We start from the raw sequence: 20,163 nt of genomic DNA, 5'->3' as shown, positions 1-20,163 counted from the left end.
TGCGCCTCATGCCGCGCCCCTCTCAGCGCCGGAGACCGCCACCTCATCTGCGCTCTCTGCCTGGGACTGGAACATGCAGAGCTCGCCCTCGCTGACGGCGGATGCGACCTCTGCGAGGAGCTTCCGATGTCGACCCTGCGGGCTCGACTCGGAGCACTCAAAACCGAAGCCGCCGCACCGCCTTTCGTTTCGCCGCGCAGAAAGAAGCGCCGCTCCCAAAGGCTGCCGGAACCGGTGTTAGAAGCGACTACCTCGCCGGAGCCTCTCCCTCGAGCCTCGACTTCTCAGCGTCGACAGGGCGGCCGCCCTAGAATGCACTCAGACAGCCGCCGCAGACCGCCGCAGACCGCCGCCCCCCGCGGGCCTCGGCCTAAGATTGCGCTGAAACCTGAGCAACCGAAGTCCTCCTAGCTTTGTTAAGGAAACGACGGCTCAGTCCCGCCGCGGCCGGACCACCGTCAAAGCTTCGCCCCCTGTCAGTCCCCTTCTCTCAGGCTACTGCAGTGGTGGATTCAGCAGCCAACAAGCCGGTGATACTGCCCGCTTGCCTGCACTCAAATGCCGTTTTCACGGTGACCCAAAGAAATCTTGTGAAAAGCAAACATGCCTTATGTGTAGAAAATGTGCCCAAAATCCAGTGTTCACCCCTACACACAAGCATTATACTTCCCGTGTCCCTATCAGAGCCCACTCACATAAAGCAGGCACAGCCAGCTCGAGTGTTAGAGTCAATAAACGCGTCCACGAATCCGTGCGCGTGCCCCTTCTCTGCCCGCTCTGTCACACGGCCAGCAAACACCTCTCTGTATGTAAGTCCCATGCCCGTGACTATGCTCGCGCATCACTTCACAGATGTGACTCTTTCCCCATTCACCTCAATCGGGAAGTCACTCACAGAACAGCCTGTCCCTGCTGTCTGCGAGCAGTCATGCATAAGCACAGTAAGCGCGCTCACACATTCTGTTCAGCTCGCTGTGTGCGGCAATCAGGGCGACTTGGGCATTCACCCTCTAGCGTTACACTTCAAAGCGTGGAAAGCTATCCCAGGAATATCCAAATGGGTGTTAAGCACAATAAAACAGGGCTATTTGCTACAGTTCGATCGCCGCCCTCCCCGCTTCAGAGCACGGCTCGAAACTACTGTGAACACGGAAGCAGCCTGCATGCTTCGTTCAGAAATAGCAAACCTTCTGTGCAAAAGGGCCATAGAGAGAGTGCCACCTTCTCTGAGCGAGTCGGGGTTTTACAGCCGTTATTTTCTTGTCCCCAAGAAAGACGGCGGCCTCAGACCAATATTAGATCTCAGGGTTTTGAACAAGGTGCTCGCTCAAAATGCTTACAATCAGGAAACTCCTCGCGCATGTTGCGCCAGGGGGACTGGTTTATTTCTCTCGATCTGAAAGATGCCTACTTTCAGATTCAGATAAATCCCGTCACAGGCCATTCTTGAGATTCAGCCTCGACGGCCAGGTTTATCAATACACCGTCCTTCCGTTCGGCCTGTCTTTAGCACCTCGTACTTTCACGAAGTGCATGGATGCGGCGCTCACACCCCTGCGGAGTCAGGGCTTGCAATTCTGAACTATTTGGACGATTGGCTGATTTTGGCACAGTCACATACGGAGCTTCTGTCTCACAGGACAGTTCTCCTCAGTCATCTGAACAGTTTGGGTCTTGCAGTCAATTGGACCAAGAGCTCACTACAGCCCAGTCAGGCAATTTCCTTCCTTGGAATAGAACTAGACTCCATGGCGATGACGGCTCGCTTATCTACACAGCTGCGCCGTGTTCAGCGACTAGCCGCGTCCTTTCAGATGAACAGCCTCACGCCTCTGAAAAAATTTCAGAGAATGCTAGGTTACATGGCCTCAGCCGCAGCAGTACTTCAACTGGGTTTACTGTGCATGCGCCCACTTCAGCATTGGCTAAACACCCAGCGTCTCGCCGGGCTTGGGCCACGGGCCGCCAGCCGATCAGAGTGACTCAGACCTGTATCTCAGCTCTGCAGCCCTGGGCAGTGGCCGAATGGTATCAGCGGGGAGTGACGATGGGAGCTGTATCTCGCCGAAAAGTCATCTCGACAGACGCGTCCAACACGGGTTGGGGCGCGGTCGGCGAGGGCTCTCCGGTTTTTGGCCTATGGTCAGTTCAGGAACGCTCCTTCACATAAATTGTCTGGAAATGATAGCGGTCGAGTACGCGCTCGGGCGCTTCCTCCCGGTCATTCAGGGTCACCACATCCTGGTCCGTTCGGACAACAGATCTGTGGTATCCTATCTAAACCGTCAGGGCGGTGTCAGATCCAGGAACCTCTTCCATCTGACAAAACGCATACTGAGTTGGTACCAGTGCCACCTGCGCTCGCTGAGGGCGACGCACGTGCCAGGCCACCTGAACGACGGCCCAGAAAGACTGTCCAGAGACAATATTTCCCCAGGGGAATGGTCCCTGCACGCTCAAACAGTCCAGAAGTTATGGAGCATATTTGGCAGAGCAGAGATAGACCTCTTTGCGTCAGAAGAGAACTCTCACTGCCCAGTATTTTTCTCGAAAAGCGAGGACGCGCTGGCCCAGGACTGGCCCAACCGCCCGCTTTACGCCTTCCCTCCCGTCTCGCTATTGCCACAGGTAATGCAGAGGATCAGGAAACGCGTCACTCGGTGCTCCTCATAGCCCCGGCTGGGAGAATCAGACATGGTTCCCGGAGCTTACGCAGCTGTCACTGACAGCCCCGTGGCCCATTCCAGTGAGAGCAGATCTCCTCTCTCAAGCTCGCGGCACGATCTGGCATCCCCACCCAGAGCACTGGGCGCTGCACGCGTGGGTGATCAACGACTACTCGTCGCTTTGCCAGAAGGAGTAATAAACACTATTATACACGCTAGAGCCCCTTCCACGAGAAGACTCTATGCGTCCAAATGGTCTGTGTTTTCAAAATGGTGCACCGACAGAGACCTGGACCCACGGACATGTGGGGTGTCGTCGCTGCTCGTGTTTTTACAAGAGCTGCTGGATAAGGGCAGATCCCCATCCATGCTCAAAGTGTATGTGGCGGCCATCGCGGCGTTCGCTGAACCCCTGCACGGCCAGTCACTGGGAAAAAACAAGCTGGTCATCCGCTTCCTCAGGGAGCTAGAAGGATGAACCCCCGCGCCCCATCGGTTCCTATCTGGGATCTTTCCGTAGTTCTCGAGCTATGAAAGCCCCCTTTCGAACCGCTTCAATCCGTGGATTTGAAATACCTTTCACTCAAAACCATTTTTCTGACTGCCGTCATCAGTTAAACGTGTGGGAGACCTTCTACGCTGTCTGTCAGCGCTGCGTGTCTTGAGTTTGGACCAAGTGACTCCAAGGTCATTTTAAAGCCTAGACACGGCTATGTCCCCAAGGTGATCGGTACTCCTTTCAGAGCACAAATCATTTCCCTATCGGCGCTGCCAGCATCCGATAGCTGAACGCGACACCAATCTCCTTTGCCCAGTCAGAGCACTGAGATTGTATACTGTGCGCTCCGCCTCTTTCAGACGCTCTGAGCAGCTTTTCGTTTTGTTCGAGGGCGCACCAAAGCTTTACGCCTCGAAACAGACACTGTCTAGATGGATAGTGGACGCTATTGCTGCCGCGTACGGCGTCAAAGACCTACCATGCCCGTTAGGCATTAGGGCTCACTCCACTAGAGGCATGGCCTCCTTGTGGGCATGGTCCAGCGGGATTTCCATTCATGACATATGTGTGGCAGCGGGCTGGGCTTCCCCCTCCACCTTTGTCAGATTTTACAATCTGGAAGTGCCCGCCCTGCAGGCAAAACTACTAGCGGTTTAATACGCTACAGCTCCCCTGGTGAGCTGCACTGATGGGACACATTCCACACAGACCGGCACCGCCGCTCTGTCTTTTCCTTCCCACTATGTGCTTATGTATTACACACACACACACTGGCCTGCACTCTTGCCGGCCAAATATTATTCCCCCACTCACAAGGGCTCCCCCGGGTCCCCCCACTCCCGGGGCTCATGCAGTGGATGCTTGGCGCGCACGGCGTTGACAATGGGTTCCCGTAGTGTAAGCTAGCTTACGCAATACGAGAGAACCCCTCATAAGAGAATGAATCGGTTACCTTACGTAACCTCGGTTCTCTCTAGAAGAGGGAACGAGTATTGCGTAGCCGGCCGTGCTCGCGCCACGGCGATTTTCGCTTCATTCAATGAAAACCAGGGTTCCAGCCTACTGAACTTACGCTTATATGCACTCTAGCCATGCCCATTTTGGCGGGCTTTGATACAGTGACGGCGCGGCTCGTCATTGGACGCAAGTTCACTCAAGTTTGTCTATAGGCTGCAGCAGTTGCCGCAGAGCAACCTATGAGCTTGCTAGCTAGCCCGCTCAAGGTATGCAGTTGCTGCACTGCGTTGACAATGGATACAAAATTAAGGATAATTTTTTGGCTTCAATATCTCAGAAAAGATTAATCTTTCCCGTAGCGTAAGCTAGCTTACGCAATACTCGTTCCCTCTTCTAGAGAGAACCGAGGTTACGTAAGGTAACCGATTCATTTCATAAGATGGCTACAACCGTCAGGGACATTATTTGATGTTCTGTACTTTCAAAGTTTGGAAATGAACTTTATTACCACCTGCTGGTGAACTCTCCAAACTGCAAATGCAGGAACTGAGTATAGACTTAGATGTGCTTCTCAAATGTCTTATGCCCTATCTCTCAGAAAAATAGCAAATTGCAATTTACGGCACTAACATACAATACACCCCCAGTTTGTGTGCATACACCCACAGATAGCGCAATCACTCCCACCCACATCTACTTGGGCTGGCAACTAAATTGCACTTAGAGTTAGCACTCAAAAATTTGATAAAACGTTGCACACAGTTGTTGCGTGTAGCGCGGTCATGAAAATAGAGCCCTAAGTGACCGAACATACTACCAAAGATGATTATTGTGCAAAAGTAAACAAAAATGTTGCAAGTGAAACTGTAGGTAATGTAGGTTGAATCTTCTTTGGCAGTATTTACACTTGGTCACATCATGCGTTTTTACTGATCGGACAGCTATCCGACCATGAAAAGCCCTAGTGTAAATGCCCTTCAAGACAGATTCGAGAAAGATAGCAATCCAATCATGCATAAAGATGACAAAGAAAATACAGCACATAATAGTGGATAAGTCATTTTTGGTCTTTTATTAGCCCCCTTCTTTGTGACTATCAGAACAGACCTGCAACCTATAATATCTGGATTGCGACCCACCAATTGAGAACCACTGTCTCTAAGCCAGGGTTTATAAATCTATTTAAAGAGGCATTCTGAACATTCATACAACTTGGCACACCCAGTTTAGTTCTTAAACCACTCTACCAATGAGCTTATAAGTTGAATCAGGAGTGCTTTAAAAGAGAACCACTTCATTAAGCAATAGAAACTGACATGTCCAAACTCTTACAATTGAAAATGTGGCATTAATCTGAGTGCTGGGAGAAAGAGACGGTAAGGCATCCCTGTCTGGGGAAACATCTCTGTTGTGGTTGTCTCTCAAACCTTGAGCATGGGGTTTGTGTGAGAGTGTGTTTGGCTGCACTCCCGCTCAGAAGGGGTGTGTGCGAGGCAGGGGAGATGGTAGGCTGTTGTAGGTGAGACACAAAGTGCTGGCACGTGGGGCCGAGAGAGCAGATGGAGAGGATGGGTTAAATCTGAAATCACAGGCTGGCGCCATCCCTCATCTCTCTCCCCCCACACACTTCTCCAGCCTCAGACCACCGCTGGGGCCAGAACCAGCCCGGAGGAGAGCAGGGACAACTCAGGGTCAAGACTGGAAGAGTGTTGAGAGAGAATGGGACTTTATGTTCCTTATGAGAAGATTTACTAAATATAAAACATGTTCAGGTAATATTTGAGAAAAGTATGTTATTTTACATGATGAAAATAAAGATTCATAATTTTTTGCATTGTGGCATTATTTTCATGACAATTAAGCACATCTACACCACAAATTGCTATTACTGTAATGTGTCTAAATCTGTTACTTCTATGTTTCTTTGCAATTTTCATTATCCTCAATGGTGATTTTCAATAAATTCTCATTTCTGTGCTGTAAACAATTATTATAACACATTGATTAATTTAATTTAAATCACAAGAAAATAAAAGGCAGTAAAACAATTCCAACATAATTTATGAACACTTTAGAATACACTATTGTTTTTTGCATAATAGTAATAAGAATGTGATTTTTATATATAGTTTTATGGTAATAAGAATTTTGAAGGAAAACATGCTTAATTGTCATGAAAATAGTGCCATAATGTCAAAATACATTTTCTTTAATGTAAAATGTAATTAAACGTACAAATACTTAAAAAGAATATGATATAAAATACAATATATTTACGGAGAGAGAAATAAATGTATTTGTTTATTTTGATTTTGAGGTGAAATATGACCTGGATATGTTCTTGACATTTTTTATGAGATTCACCCAAATTATGTTTGAAATGGACAGAAGAAATCTTTCTGAAGTAAAACACTAAATAAGTAAATTACTTAATGGGATTTAATGGGAAACCTACATCACTCACAACCACAAAAAAACAAGTAAAAGAGGGAAACCTAGAAAAAAAAAAAACACACAAGGAGAAAATGCTACACCCTGAGTCTCTGTTTAACCTTTAGCTATCACTAAGTATGGCCTTGATGAGCCAGTGACAGAGCTATAATTACACATTGTACTGTGCAAGCAAAACACAGTCCAGCAGTGCAGCCCACAAAACTCTCTCTCTTTTATGCACCACACTGTCTCCTCTGCGTCTCGGAGGACCGGTCCAGGCCTCTTCGGTTATTTAATGTCCCCAAACAGAACCCTCCACCTACTCCTGATCATTATAACACAGACATCACCCAAGCAGCAGTCTGTTTATTCTCAATATGTGTCAATGACAGTGCTTTTAATAAGGTCAGCTGGGTTTATTTTGAGTAGGTATACAGTATGTAGTAAGTGTATATTTAGTACATATTCAAGTGAAAATGTCTGCCTTGGTGTGAAGACTTCATGTGAGACATCCAGACACATTCAGCAAACTTGTGGCTATGCTACTTGGCATACAAGTACATGAGAAAACTTAATGTTTGCTACTACTGGTATAATTTGCATTTAATTCATGTTTCGACTCTCAGACAAACAAACAAATGAACAATAAAGCCCCTCTTTTATGTGAGGCACCAATCAGAGGTGTAGTGAGGCCCTTCATCAGAAGTAAAAGAAAGATGGATGTCTGAAGGTAAGGCGTTTGCTCTTTCGTGTTGATATAGAGTGGAGCTGTTGACATTTTAATTTGTCCCTTTTAAGCTATAGAGTCAGTGTTAATATGCCAAACAGTGGTCGTCTCTGATATATGCCAAACCATGGTCAATTTATCCCGTATTCCAGTCATAGGCAATGCTCTTATATTTCCTTTGATTCTGTGTGTGTGCCATGACGTACATAAATGTAATCTCATAATGAGCTATGGGTCTGCATGCAGTACAGATTCAGTAATAACCCATAAATCATTCCAGCCAGATATGACACCCCATAAAGCCTATGAAACACACAACAGTAAAACTATATGCTAGCATAAATCCTCTTAGCCCTCATATGCTGCTGTTATTTTAACACACGAGACAGGGCTATTGTAGTTTTGAATTTTGAATGTAGTTTTTAATTCCTGTTTTATATTCAATTTGTCCTTTCAATTTAGTTTTGATTTTGTTAGCTTTCACTATAGAGCTTAGTTTTAGTTTTTTCGATGTTTTCTAGTTTCAGTTTAGTTTTAGTTTTTCGGTATATATATATATTTTTTGTTTTTTTGTGTGTTTTCACTATGTAGTGGCATTTCCATGTTTAATTAAGACAGGTTGCAAATGTTTTAATATACTGTGAATAAAAAAATTGTAAACAGAACCAAGCACTGGTCACCCAAGAGATGGTCAGAAACCTTCACATCTACACTTTAGAGAGAGGTCTATGTACAAAAAGAAGGTTTCCAGAGAAAACTGATAAAGAGAACTGACTACTGTTGGCCACGCTGCTGCATCTATCTGTGATTGCACTGGGGTATTACTAGCAATAGAAAGTGTCCCATTGGGCTATTTGGATGCAGGGGGGGAAGGGGGTGGGGGTGGGGGGGCAATTAATCTCCAACCCCCCTTAGGACTCTTTCATTTACTGCAAGACTGGCTCCCTTAATATGGTGCGGCTGGAAATCGCTGGTTGAGGGTATCTCAGACTATGTTCTATTGTGAAATGTCTTTAGATAATCAGACCACCAATAAACCCATATCATGAGGAAAATTACACCACTGCTAGATAAAAGTTTTTTTCCTTCTCACCAATACTTTTAATATTGTAATTAGACTACTTAATTTCAATTATGGATCTATTTCAACGGTTTTGTAATTGAAATGGTAAAAAAAATGCACACAATTCACTCAGGCTCTTTAAAATATATGCACACACACACAGCAAAGTGTCAACACCATCAAGAGCTTCAATATAAGGGACACATACTCTACACAAGTATGTAAACACAGATGCAAATGCTTAGCCAATGCATTGTTAATGCGCAGTGCTGCTGAACATACTAATCGTGTGTTCTGGTGTTTGCATGGCAGTGACAAACCTCTGCGCTCAAGGGTGCAATAGAGTTACCTTTAACTGTCTATGGCATTAAGATGTGTTATTATTCAGGTAACTAGCAATAAATATGTCCAAAACTAACTCTTCATTCTCTTTTAACTTTTGGTCCACCATGAAAAAGAAATCTGATAAAGGTATAGTTCACCCAAAAATGTTATTCTCTCATCATTTACTCACACTCATGCCATCCCATATGTACATGACTTCCTTTCTTCAGTAGAACACATTTGAAGAAAAATATCTCAGCTCAGAAGGTCCTTATAATGCATGTGGATGGTAACATGATTTTTGAGACAATCAGCATTAACGTCATCCATACGACTCCAGTGATCGATCGCTTTTGGTGCGAAAAATATCAATATTAAGTACTTTTTAACTGTAAATCATTGTATCCGGTAAGCAGCAGTATGAACGTTCACGAGAGGGCTGAGGTCACGCTGTCTTACCAACGATGGCATGGCAACGTTCCATTCGTTGCAGCAGATGCTCTCTACCTCTGTTGGCATTGCCTGTATGTGCACCACCATGTCTCCTGAGCTCTCTGTCTCTTTGGCTTGTTGTTGTGCTGCTGTTGGTCCAGCCTCCTCCATCTCCCTGTGCACTTGGTAGGGGACTCAGGATCAAATAAATATGGCTGTGCAAAAAACTTGTATCTCCTCTTGAATCTGTACATCCTACTCAGTTGTAAACAGCACTGCTCTTCCAGATGTCGCGCATGCGTCACTTCTCGCATGAACACGTCAATTGCAATACGTCACATGAGAGATCGCTCCCTCATGAATGCGCACACTCATGAATGCGCACACCTCTGCTTAACGGAAGATTATTTAGTTAAAAAGTACTTAAATATTGATATTTTTTTGCACCAAATGTGATCATGTCACTTTATAAGACATTCATTTAACACATTCATTTAAGAGTTGTATGGATGACATTAATGCTGATTTTCTGTGCTTTTTGGAGCATAAAAAATTGTGTTACCATCCACTTCCATTATAAGGACCAACTGAGCTGAGATATTTTTACATTTTTTTCAAATGTGTTCTGCTCAAGAAAGGAAGTCATATACACACGGTAAGGCATGAGGTAAATTATAAGATAATTTAAAATTTTGGGTGAACTATCACTTTAAGCTAATGTCTGCTATAGTGCTCCTTGTGCCAGTGTTGTTAATGCAATGCAAAATTGCATTTAAATTGCAGGAAAAATGGACACATTTTGAAACACAAAAAAATCAAGTTTGCGTAGCTAGCTAGTTGTATTCGGTTATTTGTGTAGAGTAGGTTTCAGGCCTTATGCTGAGTTCAAGTCCTTCTGGAAAATTCCTACTTTCGAGTTTGGAAATCATAATTATGACCTGATTGTAGTCCGAATACAATGAACTTTTAAGGTAATTTCACATTTCTTTCTCTCTTTTTCATGCTAATACAACAAAATAAAGAGCAAAAGATGCATGGTACTGTAGGTGTGTAATTAATCCTTTATCTGTGTGTTGTATTATTCTTGTGCTGCCTTATACAATAATAGGAAATATAGTTTGATCGCAGTTGCAGAAACATATGGCCTGGAGTCAAACATGTCACCCTTTCCCACCTGAAAATATTTGATCAACTTTCTATAAATAAATGGCACAATTAAAATTTCTTATGTGCTACTTTGCATTTTAATTGTGTTTGCTGTGTTCCTTTCAACATGCTGCCAAGAACCAAATACATTGGCCGAGAGCGCTGTCAATCAATCAATATTATGTTTCTCACTTCATTCATGCACACGCTCCTAGTACAGATTGAGTGAGTCGGAAAAAACCGACCCCAAAATTACACAATTAATTTGACTGTGCATGGTTAGAGCCTCGGCCCGCTTCTGTATCTCTAATTTGGATTTTGGCTGTGGCTACCATGTGCTAGTTAGAGCCTGAGGGAGAGAGAGGCTAAGTGAAGATGAGAGATGGAAGATATTGAGATTTAAAGATGGAGAGAGTGAGAAAGAGAAAAGGGCAAATGGAAAACACCTCAGGCTTAGATGAAGAGAGAAATAGAATTAGCGAAATATGTCAGGAGAATATACCTAGACAGCGAGGAGAAGGCAAGCACCGGTTCGGGCTGTTAAAAGGTAAGAGAGGAGGGTGGTTTAGGCGTTCTGCGAGAGAGAAGACCAACTTCCCTGGAAGAGGTTAAAAGCAGGCAGTCGGCGGCCCTCATCAGTCATTCTCCTGAATGGGATTTGAGGACAATAAACCTGTAGCACCCGGACGAATGGAGACAGAGTGCGCTGTCAGCAGCGCACGATTTATGGTGCCCAATTCCGCTGATCTCCCGCACAGAAACTCGGACTGATAAACAGTGATTAATCACCTTTACATCCGATTTCAGCGCAGCCCCCTCCCCCAACAAAGTACATTAAATGCAGTCATAATTACTTCATGTGAAATCTTCCCAATTTTTTGAATGGTGGGAGGGAAAGAAATGGGCAACATGTGACATTCAGGGGTACATTTTGGGCGCTGACGTGGGCCATTCTGGAAACTTACATATTTAGTAATAGAAATCTATATCTTATTTCCATTTTGTAGCCCCTCCACTGGCTGTCCCCTGGGGAACACAGGAGGCATATGGTGTCGTTTAGGCTTGGCAAACTTTAGAGGCATGTTAAGACGACTTGAAAAATTAGCATCCAATAAATCAGGCATGCTAGCTCCCCGAGCCAAGCAGCTGAAGTGCTGGACCACAGTAAATCTGATTTGATGGGATGTTTTGGGAAGCTATATGTTCACATGGGAGGCACGGCGATCCATGTGTGTTTGTTGAGAAACGAGAAGTGATTAGTGAAAGAAATGCATACAATTGTGATCTTACATCAGTGTGAATGCATTCACATGTTTCTCAGTATACTTGTGTAAAAGCATGCATAAACATTTTACATGCTCTGGATCTGTGGCGTATTTGCATTTTTACACGCAGTACATATGCATATTCTTGAGTACGCGTGTGCACTGATTGTGAGGTTTTGTATAATGTGTGTATTTGATTGTTGCATTTATGCATGCCAAAACTGGGGGAGGGAGGAGATAGAGGGAGGGTGGGCATGGAAAAGTGTCAGATAAAAATGATAAATGACTGCTTTCTTTCACCGCTGGTTATTTAGAGTTTTGCTGTAAAGCTGTCCTGAAATGAACAGATTTTAGTCTAATGAGCAAAAAGGCTGGCCGTTAAGGAGCTGCTATGTGCTCAGCACTTCTTCCAAATGAAATACTGTAATACCATTTCCCCCTCATTAGGATGCATAGGGCTCAAAGAACCCATGGCGATAAAGATGTCAAAGACTGGGGGAGTTGGCGGGAAACAACAAAAAAAGACAACAAGTCGGTTCTCTTCTCTTCAAACCAAGTAGTTTCCTAATCTACAGTTTAGCTGTTGTGAGAAAACTATATCAGCTTAGTCTCGTGATTATCAGTGTATATGAGTGGGAATGATGGCCTGCTTGATTATATCTTTGTAAAATGCACTGTCCAGTGTATTATGCAAGAATTAAGTCAGATAAATACAGCCATATTGCAGCAGAATCAGCTGGGCTGCATGAGCTTTTAGATTTAATAATAGTCTCCCTATGAAATGGCTTGCTGAGTTTACTTTCCTCTATTGACATTTTTTTCTATTTGGGTGGGACAAATTGAAAGGATTGTCCCTTTTTTTAAAATAGGAAATAGGCTTTAATTAAGTCACTTGCTATCTTATGATTTATTGTTAGTCAGAGGCAGGTGGTATCAATGGGAGGGACATTCTCATTCTAGAGAAAATTTGATTGGACATTTATATATATATATATATATATATATATATATATATATATATATATATATATATATATATATATAATTAATTTGGTCAACTTTTAGGATTACACTAGCATATAAATGGCTTCAAAGCTAACACACACACAAAGCCAAATGCTATTTCAATTGATCTTTAAGTGTTTCTCTGAAGCTCTCCAAATCTGATCTTGAAATCAAAGCACAACTGAAGCACAGTGAATCAAAGTATCTGAGTGTTTTGTATAAAGGGCCCTGTGACCACAACACTCAAATGCAGTTTACCTGCATAAAATTCAGGACCATAGACAGCTCCCACCACTGGATTCAGCTTCCAGCCTGCAGAAGAATACACAGGGTAAGAGAGAATTAGCTCCTATTGCTTATTGCCATGACCTGTGGAGGTGTTGTTCTCGATAGAGGGTTTCCTTTGCTGATTAACTTGGAGTAGGATCAAGGGATCAGCACAAAGGTAAATGAAAGGGATAAAGGGGATGGATTCAGAGGGAAGTGAGAAGAACAAAAGGAAGGAACCATTGAGGAAAACGAGGAGTAGATGTGAAATGACAGGGAAATATTTAAGGTGGCATTAAGGTAGAGGAGGAGGAGCAGTTAGTAGATGGCAATATTTGAGTATTGAGAAGAGAGTGAGAGAAATTGAATGCAAAAGGGAGTGAGAGAGAATGAGATACAGAGAGCAAGAGAGAGTAGAGAGTGTTGTCCCGTGTACTGTCAGTGATAGATGGGGGCTGTAAAATAGCCTCTTCTCGCTCCCCATTGGCTGTGAATGAAGCAGAGCTGGGGGGTCTCCAATGTTGAAATATTCGATTCATTCATTCCCCTCTCCCTTTCTTTCTGTTCCACTCAGAGGGAATGAGTATCAGTGGAAATGCTCTGGACCCCAATGAAGACCCCCTATTAGTTCTAACCCATATAAGTGGAAAAATACATGTATTGCAAGCATCCACACGATAGTAGCCTAATACAGTGGCTCAAAAAATTTTTGGACACTTAAAGGTGCAGTAAGTGATTTTTTTTCATGGAAAGATATGTAAAATTGTTTACTCTCCCTGAAAGATATTAATGAAATAAGTGTTCTGAGATATCTCACCAGTCTCTGTGACAATTCTAGACTCTGTAAACAGCTAAAAAAAATGTGTCCGCAGACAATGACGCATTTTGCCTGTCAATCATTGTGCAAGTACTGTAATTGCAGCAAATTATTGAGACTTAATGCCATTTTTATGCCATGGTGCTCATAACAGTTATCGGTTGAGGGTGCAATTTTGCTGCTGTTGTTTTTGACAACCGTTTCTGCTCGTGTCGAGCTCATTTGGTATCTTTGGAGTGCAGGATTTTGGAAAAAGGGGGCATGACAAATCCAACAGCTCAGTTTGTAGAAATTAGAATGGCTAAAATCACTTATGGCCCCTTTAATGGAATATTCCAGGTTGAATACATGTTACGTTCAGTTGACAGCATTTGATAGTTTTAGGGTGTTAAAGTTTACAGCGTTACGTCATCATGACAACGAAGTTGTCAAAATATATATAACTTTACACAGAAAAGGTTAGTAAGTGATTTTATTACTCATGCTAACATGTAGTGCTTTTGAAACTGTGAGTTTTTGAAAGTTTATAGATTCCTACTTTTATCATAAGTGCCTTACTGATTGTTTTTTTTTTTTTTTTTTTCAAAAAGGAGGGACAAGTTAAAATATATATTGTGGCAATAGGGTTAGGGTTATTATTACGCAGCCAAACATACACACTATGCCAAATTGCTGCTCTGCCATGACAGATGTTGACCTGAAAGAGAGTTTCAATGAAGACGTGGACAGTTCACACTTATGTCCGCTATAGCACAACCTTGTGGAAACCTTGAGAATACAATATGTAATTGTATTGTGTTTTGACACATTTCAGAATGCAACAGCGCATAAAATTGAACTTGTGAATACTTGAGTTCAAATACTTGCGTAGAATATGTTTTGGCCTTTAGTTTCAATAAAAGGTTGTTTGCAGATGTCACTTGTTTTATATATACTGCAATAAAATGTAAGTGAGGCTTAAGTGTCCAAATACATTTTGGGGCCACTGTATGTGTTTTCATGTAGATTACAGTGGAAAAATAGAAGCTCTTACCATTTGTATACGGGTTGGCCACTTTTTTGTTTGTCATTACTCGTGCTGTTGCGTTATTTACCTGTGAAAAAAATCAGAATCAGAACAAGATTGGTAACCTAAAGCAGCACACATAGAGGAGCATGTGTCACAGGCATGAGTGAGACAAAAATCTGGTTCATGCACAAAAACCACATTCTCTTCGAGATGCTAAAAATGAAAGTGATCCATCAAGCTCTGATCTTCTGTTTTCCTGCTGGATGTAAGATCTAATCCAGGCTGTTTGTAGAGGAACTGGATGATGACATCTGGTTCAACATGTAATGAAACAAAGCAACTCTGGGATACGGTTTAATGAAACCCAGAGAATACTGGAATTCCCCACTAGCCAAGCTGAGGGAGCTTCCTTGAGGCTTTCACTGCAATTCAATCTGTCACATTGTCTAGACAGTTCTACATATTCCCAGACACTACAACCCTGAGGCTACAACTTCATAAGCACTAAATTTAACCTCAGGAAGGAGAAGCCATTTTGTACAAGACCTTCTCATTGTGTGCAAACACACAGAGAGGCCGGCCGAGCAGCTTGTTGATAGTTGCGAGATGCCAAAGGAATTTAAACATGGCTCCCGGCAACAGAAGCCATGTTAGTTTTTCACCCTCATGTTAATTAGCGTTAATAGCTTTCCGTTCCACAGGGCCCATGGAGGTCATTTAGCTTGAGGAAACAACTGGCCTCGACTCTCCCTTGATATATAGGTCTAGGTATTGTTTGTGCATTACATGAATTATCTTAATTTTCCTGTAAAAAATCTTAATAGCCCTGTGGAGAGGACAAAACTGAGCAAAAGAGGAAGACAGAGAGAATCCATGTCCTCAAGTAAGATGTATAAAAGGAGAAATAATCCAGTGGAATAAACCAGTGGGATTTTAAGTTACGTTTGCAGGCCTTTGATATGTCAAGACTGAAATATATTTAAAGAGATGATGCATCATACTAACGGGTGCACATACTGTGTGTTTTCACAAGCAATAACAAAAGATCAAAAAGCTGCTAAAAATAAACTTGCACTTATGCATCAAAGAACTAAGGATTAAGCTCAACGGCATGCACTTCTATACTGTATCAAACAAAGCACAGCTCATATCACATAATGCATTTATGACATAACATGCTATTTCCTGTGCTTACTAGGATTTGTCTACAAAAAACGCATGCAACATATGCAACATGCAGTATAAACAAAACAAGCATGTATTAGGAGACCAATGCAGTGGTGGAAGCTGTGAAAGGATGGCTGGGAAAATGAGAGGCTGGTTCTATCATGTTCTCATGGGAGGGGATGAAGATTTGGGTCAGGAAAGATGGATCGGGGGGGGGGTGCATCGATAGTTAAATTAAAAAGCACCTCGATTTTGCGTCCCTCTACGATTGTACCGTTTAGTTTCTCCCTTGCATGATCTGCATCTGCGCTCGTTTCAAAAGTAACAAAACCAAAACCCTGAGATAGTGATAATAAAGGATTCCCAACCAATGATAAAGGATATTTGAATGGACAAACAAATAAAGTGATAAAAGAAGAAAGAGAAGGAAAGAAAGAGAGAAAGAGTCAGCAGGGTTGCAAAAATATTCTATACATTAGTAAGATGTTAAATTAGGAATTTTTAGGGTAAAGTGACAAGATCTACTGGAAGAGAGAGGTTTAGAGACAGAAAACACAATTAGTTTGTGGATTATATCATAACAGTTACAAATCTGCTTTTAACAGCACCTCTTAAAGGGACAGTTCACCCAAAAATAAAATTTGTTCATCATGTACTCCCCATTTTCTTCAACTTGTAAGACTTTGTAAGACCCAAAAATGAAAATTCTGTAATCATTTACACATCCTTTCTTCCATGGAATGCAAAAGGAGATGTTAGGCAGTATGATATACTCAGTCACTATTCACTTTCATTGCATGGTTTTTCCATACGATGAAAGTGAATGGTGACTGAGACAATAACATACTGCCTTACATCTCCTTTTGCATTCTGTGGAAGAAAGGATGTGTAAATGATTACAGAATTTTCATTTTTGGGTGAACTATCCCTTTAATACTGAAACATGTTCCATGCATGGATGTTTACATTAGTACATCTCACATCTGTCTTGCCAAGCATGTATGAGCAAATATAAAACTGTCCCTCTTCATAAATAAAAAATAAATGATCTTTTGCCTGTAATTGATATAAACTAATGTAAGAAATATTCCCAAGGCCATATAACAGCTCAGAGGACTGCACTTCATTCTGCACTCTAGCTGTTAAGAACCCTCTCTGTCCCTGCACCCCCACCCACCCCTCGACTGTCAGCGGTGAGTTATGGCCAACTGCAACCCAAACACCATATCCGGACACAGCTATTAGGTATGCATGGCAAACAAGAGCATGGAACAAGCCCTGGTCTTTTAGTTCATTCACAATTCGCAAGTGCGGCCTGGTAATTGCTTTGGGAGGCCTGTGAGATCTGATATGCATACACAGGATCTTATTCCCAGTGTCTAGCATAAATAAAGACCAGCCCGTGCATTCTTGGGCCACAAAAAAAGATTAAAACTGAAAAATCAAAATGAATCTGAGTGCAAAATTAATCCTTTTGACATTTTGTGCTTCCGTGTTCAACATAACGGTTGAAATTTGTCCTTGTCCTTTTATCATATGGATTTCATTAGCTTATACTGCGAGTGAGCTATCTTTTAAACAGCACAAACAAATTTGCTCTGTTCCAAAAAATTGTGAACTGCTTAGACGGTCTAGACGCCAACGCTGTTCCAAAATGTACAGTGGGTAACTCAATCATGCTGCCTCCTAAGATACCTCGCATTGGCCAAATCCCGAAAGCAAAACCTGGAAATGATAATTATATGGAAAACAAACTTGCATCCCATTGAATACTGAAAAGTATCAATAAAAATAATTCAGTGTGATGTAAAATGTATTATTATTTTTAGTTGCTGCCTGATGTAGAGTGTTCCAAATCAGGCCACGTCCAAACTAACATGTTTATAGTTTGAAAACACATAGATTTTGTTACATTTGCGCCTCTCATTGGTGAACAGTGTTTTCCTCTACTGAAAAGGAAGTGTGTTGTAAACGCTCTCAGTAACTGCATACTTTGGAACACAATGATGTTAGGAAACTGAAACTGGAGATTTCAAATCAAAATGGATTAGTGTGTACATGGCATTAATGAAGCTTTATTTCAGTTAGAATGCTGCCTATCTAGGCAGCAGACAGCTCACTATGTTTTGAAACAGAGCTATTGAGTACAAATTCAATAGGCCAAGTAGGAAACACTCTGTTTGTGAGTGATTAGCTGAGCTTATCACGTGTATTGTTAAGGCAGTGTTTAGTGCGATACACCGTGACAGTTTGTTCAAGTAGAGCTGCTAGATTTACCCCTATGCTCGTCATCTACAAGCAGGTGAGAGAAGCTCTCCTCAGCAAAATGTCACTCCATTGAGACCAGCAGTAGCAGCACTATTGGATAGAATGGCTATATTTAACCTCTTTTTTAAGCACAAGACTGGAGACTTAAACTGCCAAATCTTATTACAGTAGGATAACTCTAATAGGAGTATCACTACTGGTCAGACATTCACTTCATTTAATTATAACTGGGCGAGTTGACTCGTACTCAGCTGAAAGTGCTCAGTTGTCTCCCTGCGCAGCTACCTTTTCAAAACACGTCTTGACTCAGTGTGAACACGCACGAGTATGTGACGTTCGAGTCACTTTACAGCTCTTGTGTAAGAGCTGTAATTATTCAGCTCATGAAGGGAAGAGAAGAACCTGTAGGGAAGAAGAAGTATGAAGTGACAAAGAGCTGCTCTTCCAGCTGACTTACCTTGGAGCCCCGCTCGTTAAAAATAATTTCCACATCCAAAATTTTCCCAAATTGCTGTGAAGAGAAAAAGGACATGAGCAGAAAAAAGAAAAGAGGAGAGACAGGGGAGAAAGAAAGAGAGACAGAGAGGGAGAGAGAGAAGGAGTAATTAGAATCTCTTTTGCACTTTGTCAGGAAACTTGAGCACTTGATTGTAGAGGGAACTAAAATAGAAAACCTGCCGCTTTCACTGATGCTAGATAAGATAAATCTTCACTTCTTGCCATGACAACAAAATGATACTGATGAGTACAATTGATAAAAGCAATACTCCATGAGAGGAGATGCATTACAGTGATTTTACCACATGTAAGGGTTGTTCTTAGGCACAACCCGAAGCGGACAAGTACCAGGGAAATATCTTGTTTTTTGGAAATGTCCCATAAACAGGTCCAGACTTTTTTTTTTGGAATTTTCAGAGCTGATTTTTTTTGTGTGAGGAAAATCTGCATAATTCTGTGTAATGTAGTTAAACCTGATAAACTGTTGTAAACTATGTTAACAGTACTAAAGTCTAATTGCTGTTGAAAGCATGATCTAATTATCTAAAAAATTTAATAAACAAAGTTTTTGAATGATGGGTGTCCCAAATCTACGGAAATCTGTGAAGTGTTTTCTGTGTAATTCTATGCACAGATTCCATATGTGCCAGCCCATAAATAACAATATCAGAGGTAATAACATATTTTTTAGTACCTTGTAGTACCATGCAAATACCATGGTGTATGAATGTGGTAATCATGCAGTACCATGGTGTACATTACAATCAGAGTGTTGAACATCTCTTCTTATTCTTTACCATTACTATTTTCCCCCATTTTAGAATAATAGGCCTAGTAAAGTCATAAAAAATATATAGAAACAAATGTTAAACAAATCAAAACAATTTTATATCTTTATATCAAGTGATCTCAAGTGGCTTAAGAAAACAGCAGTCACAGCAATATAAGAAACAAAAATGTACACCTAGAAATGTAGAGTTTGTCAAGACAAACTTTAATATTTGCTTCAATAAAGCCTTGTTAAAAATAAAATAAAAGTTGGAAGGTTAAACATTATACAGGCCTTACAGTCAGACAAACACAAACACAGTGTATTACTAAGTGGTTGCTTGGGTGTTCTGGAAGGCTTATAGGTGTTGCCTGGCAGATCTGGCTAATTGCTAGGGTGTTTTGTTTGGTTGCTAGGGCATTCTGGCTGGTTGCTGGGCATTGCTATGGTTTCAACTAGCTAGTTGTTTTGCCATTAGGTGTTTAAAATTGCAAACATTTCATGAGTCTTGACCGAACTGAACATTTTGTAAATGGAAGTCAATGGGATTTGGGGAATTTTTGTCCGATCAGCTAGAAAAGACATAGCAACCTCAGTCAGAACTGTCTGAAGGTCTGTGCAAAGATTGGTGGCTGTAGCTTGAAAGCTGAGTTACCATTGATATTTTTGGTCTTGGTTAAGGGATTTTGGAAAAACCCTAAACCAAGTCTGTAGAATACCAACCAGTATGTTAGTTTGTCAAGCATACACAATAAAGAACTACATTTATTAATAGTAATTATTTAAAAAAGAAAATATTTGTGGCTATGTGAAGCTCTCGGCAGGGTTGGGACTTTGGAGTGTGAGATCTC

General features: G+C 42.0%; 1 protein-coding gene across 3 annotated transcripts in view; it reads right to left on the bottom strand.

Annotated features, from left to right (window-relative positions):
* The window catches only part of LOC127626747 (RNA binding protein fox-1 homolog 3-like), a 649,289-nt gene that overhangs the window by 37,165 nt on the left and 591,961 nt on the right, over positions 1-20,163 (bottom strand). For all 3 annotated transcript variants that reach the window (XM_052102758.1, XM_052102757.1, XM_052102759.1), the window contains 4 exons: positions 18,503-18,556; positions 16,023-16,115; positions 14,635-14,695; positions 12,776-12,829 (listed from right to left, as the gene is read on the bottom strand). In XM_052102758.1, the coding sequence (XP_051958718.1) occupies positions 12,776-12,829; positions 14,635-14,695; positions 16,023-16,115; positions 18,503-18,556 (262 nt within the window). The remainder of the gene's footprint in view (positions 1-12,775; positions 12,830-14,634; positions 14,696-16,022; positions 16,116-18,502; positions 18,557-20,163) is intronic.

Source organism: Xyrauchen texanus, chromosome 33 (assembly GCF_025860055.1).
Source record: "Xyrauchen texanus isolate HMW12.3.18 chromosome 33, RBS_HiC_50CHRs, whole genome shotgun sequence".
Lineage (NCBI taxonomy): Eukaryota > Metazoa > Chordata > Actinopteri > Cypriniformes > Catostomidae > Xyrauchen > Xyrauchen texanus.
This window is presented reverse-complemented; position numbering and strand designations above follow the sequence as displayed.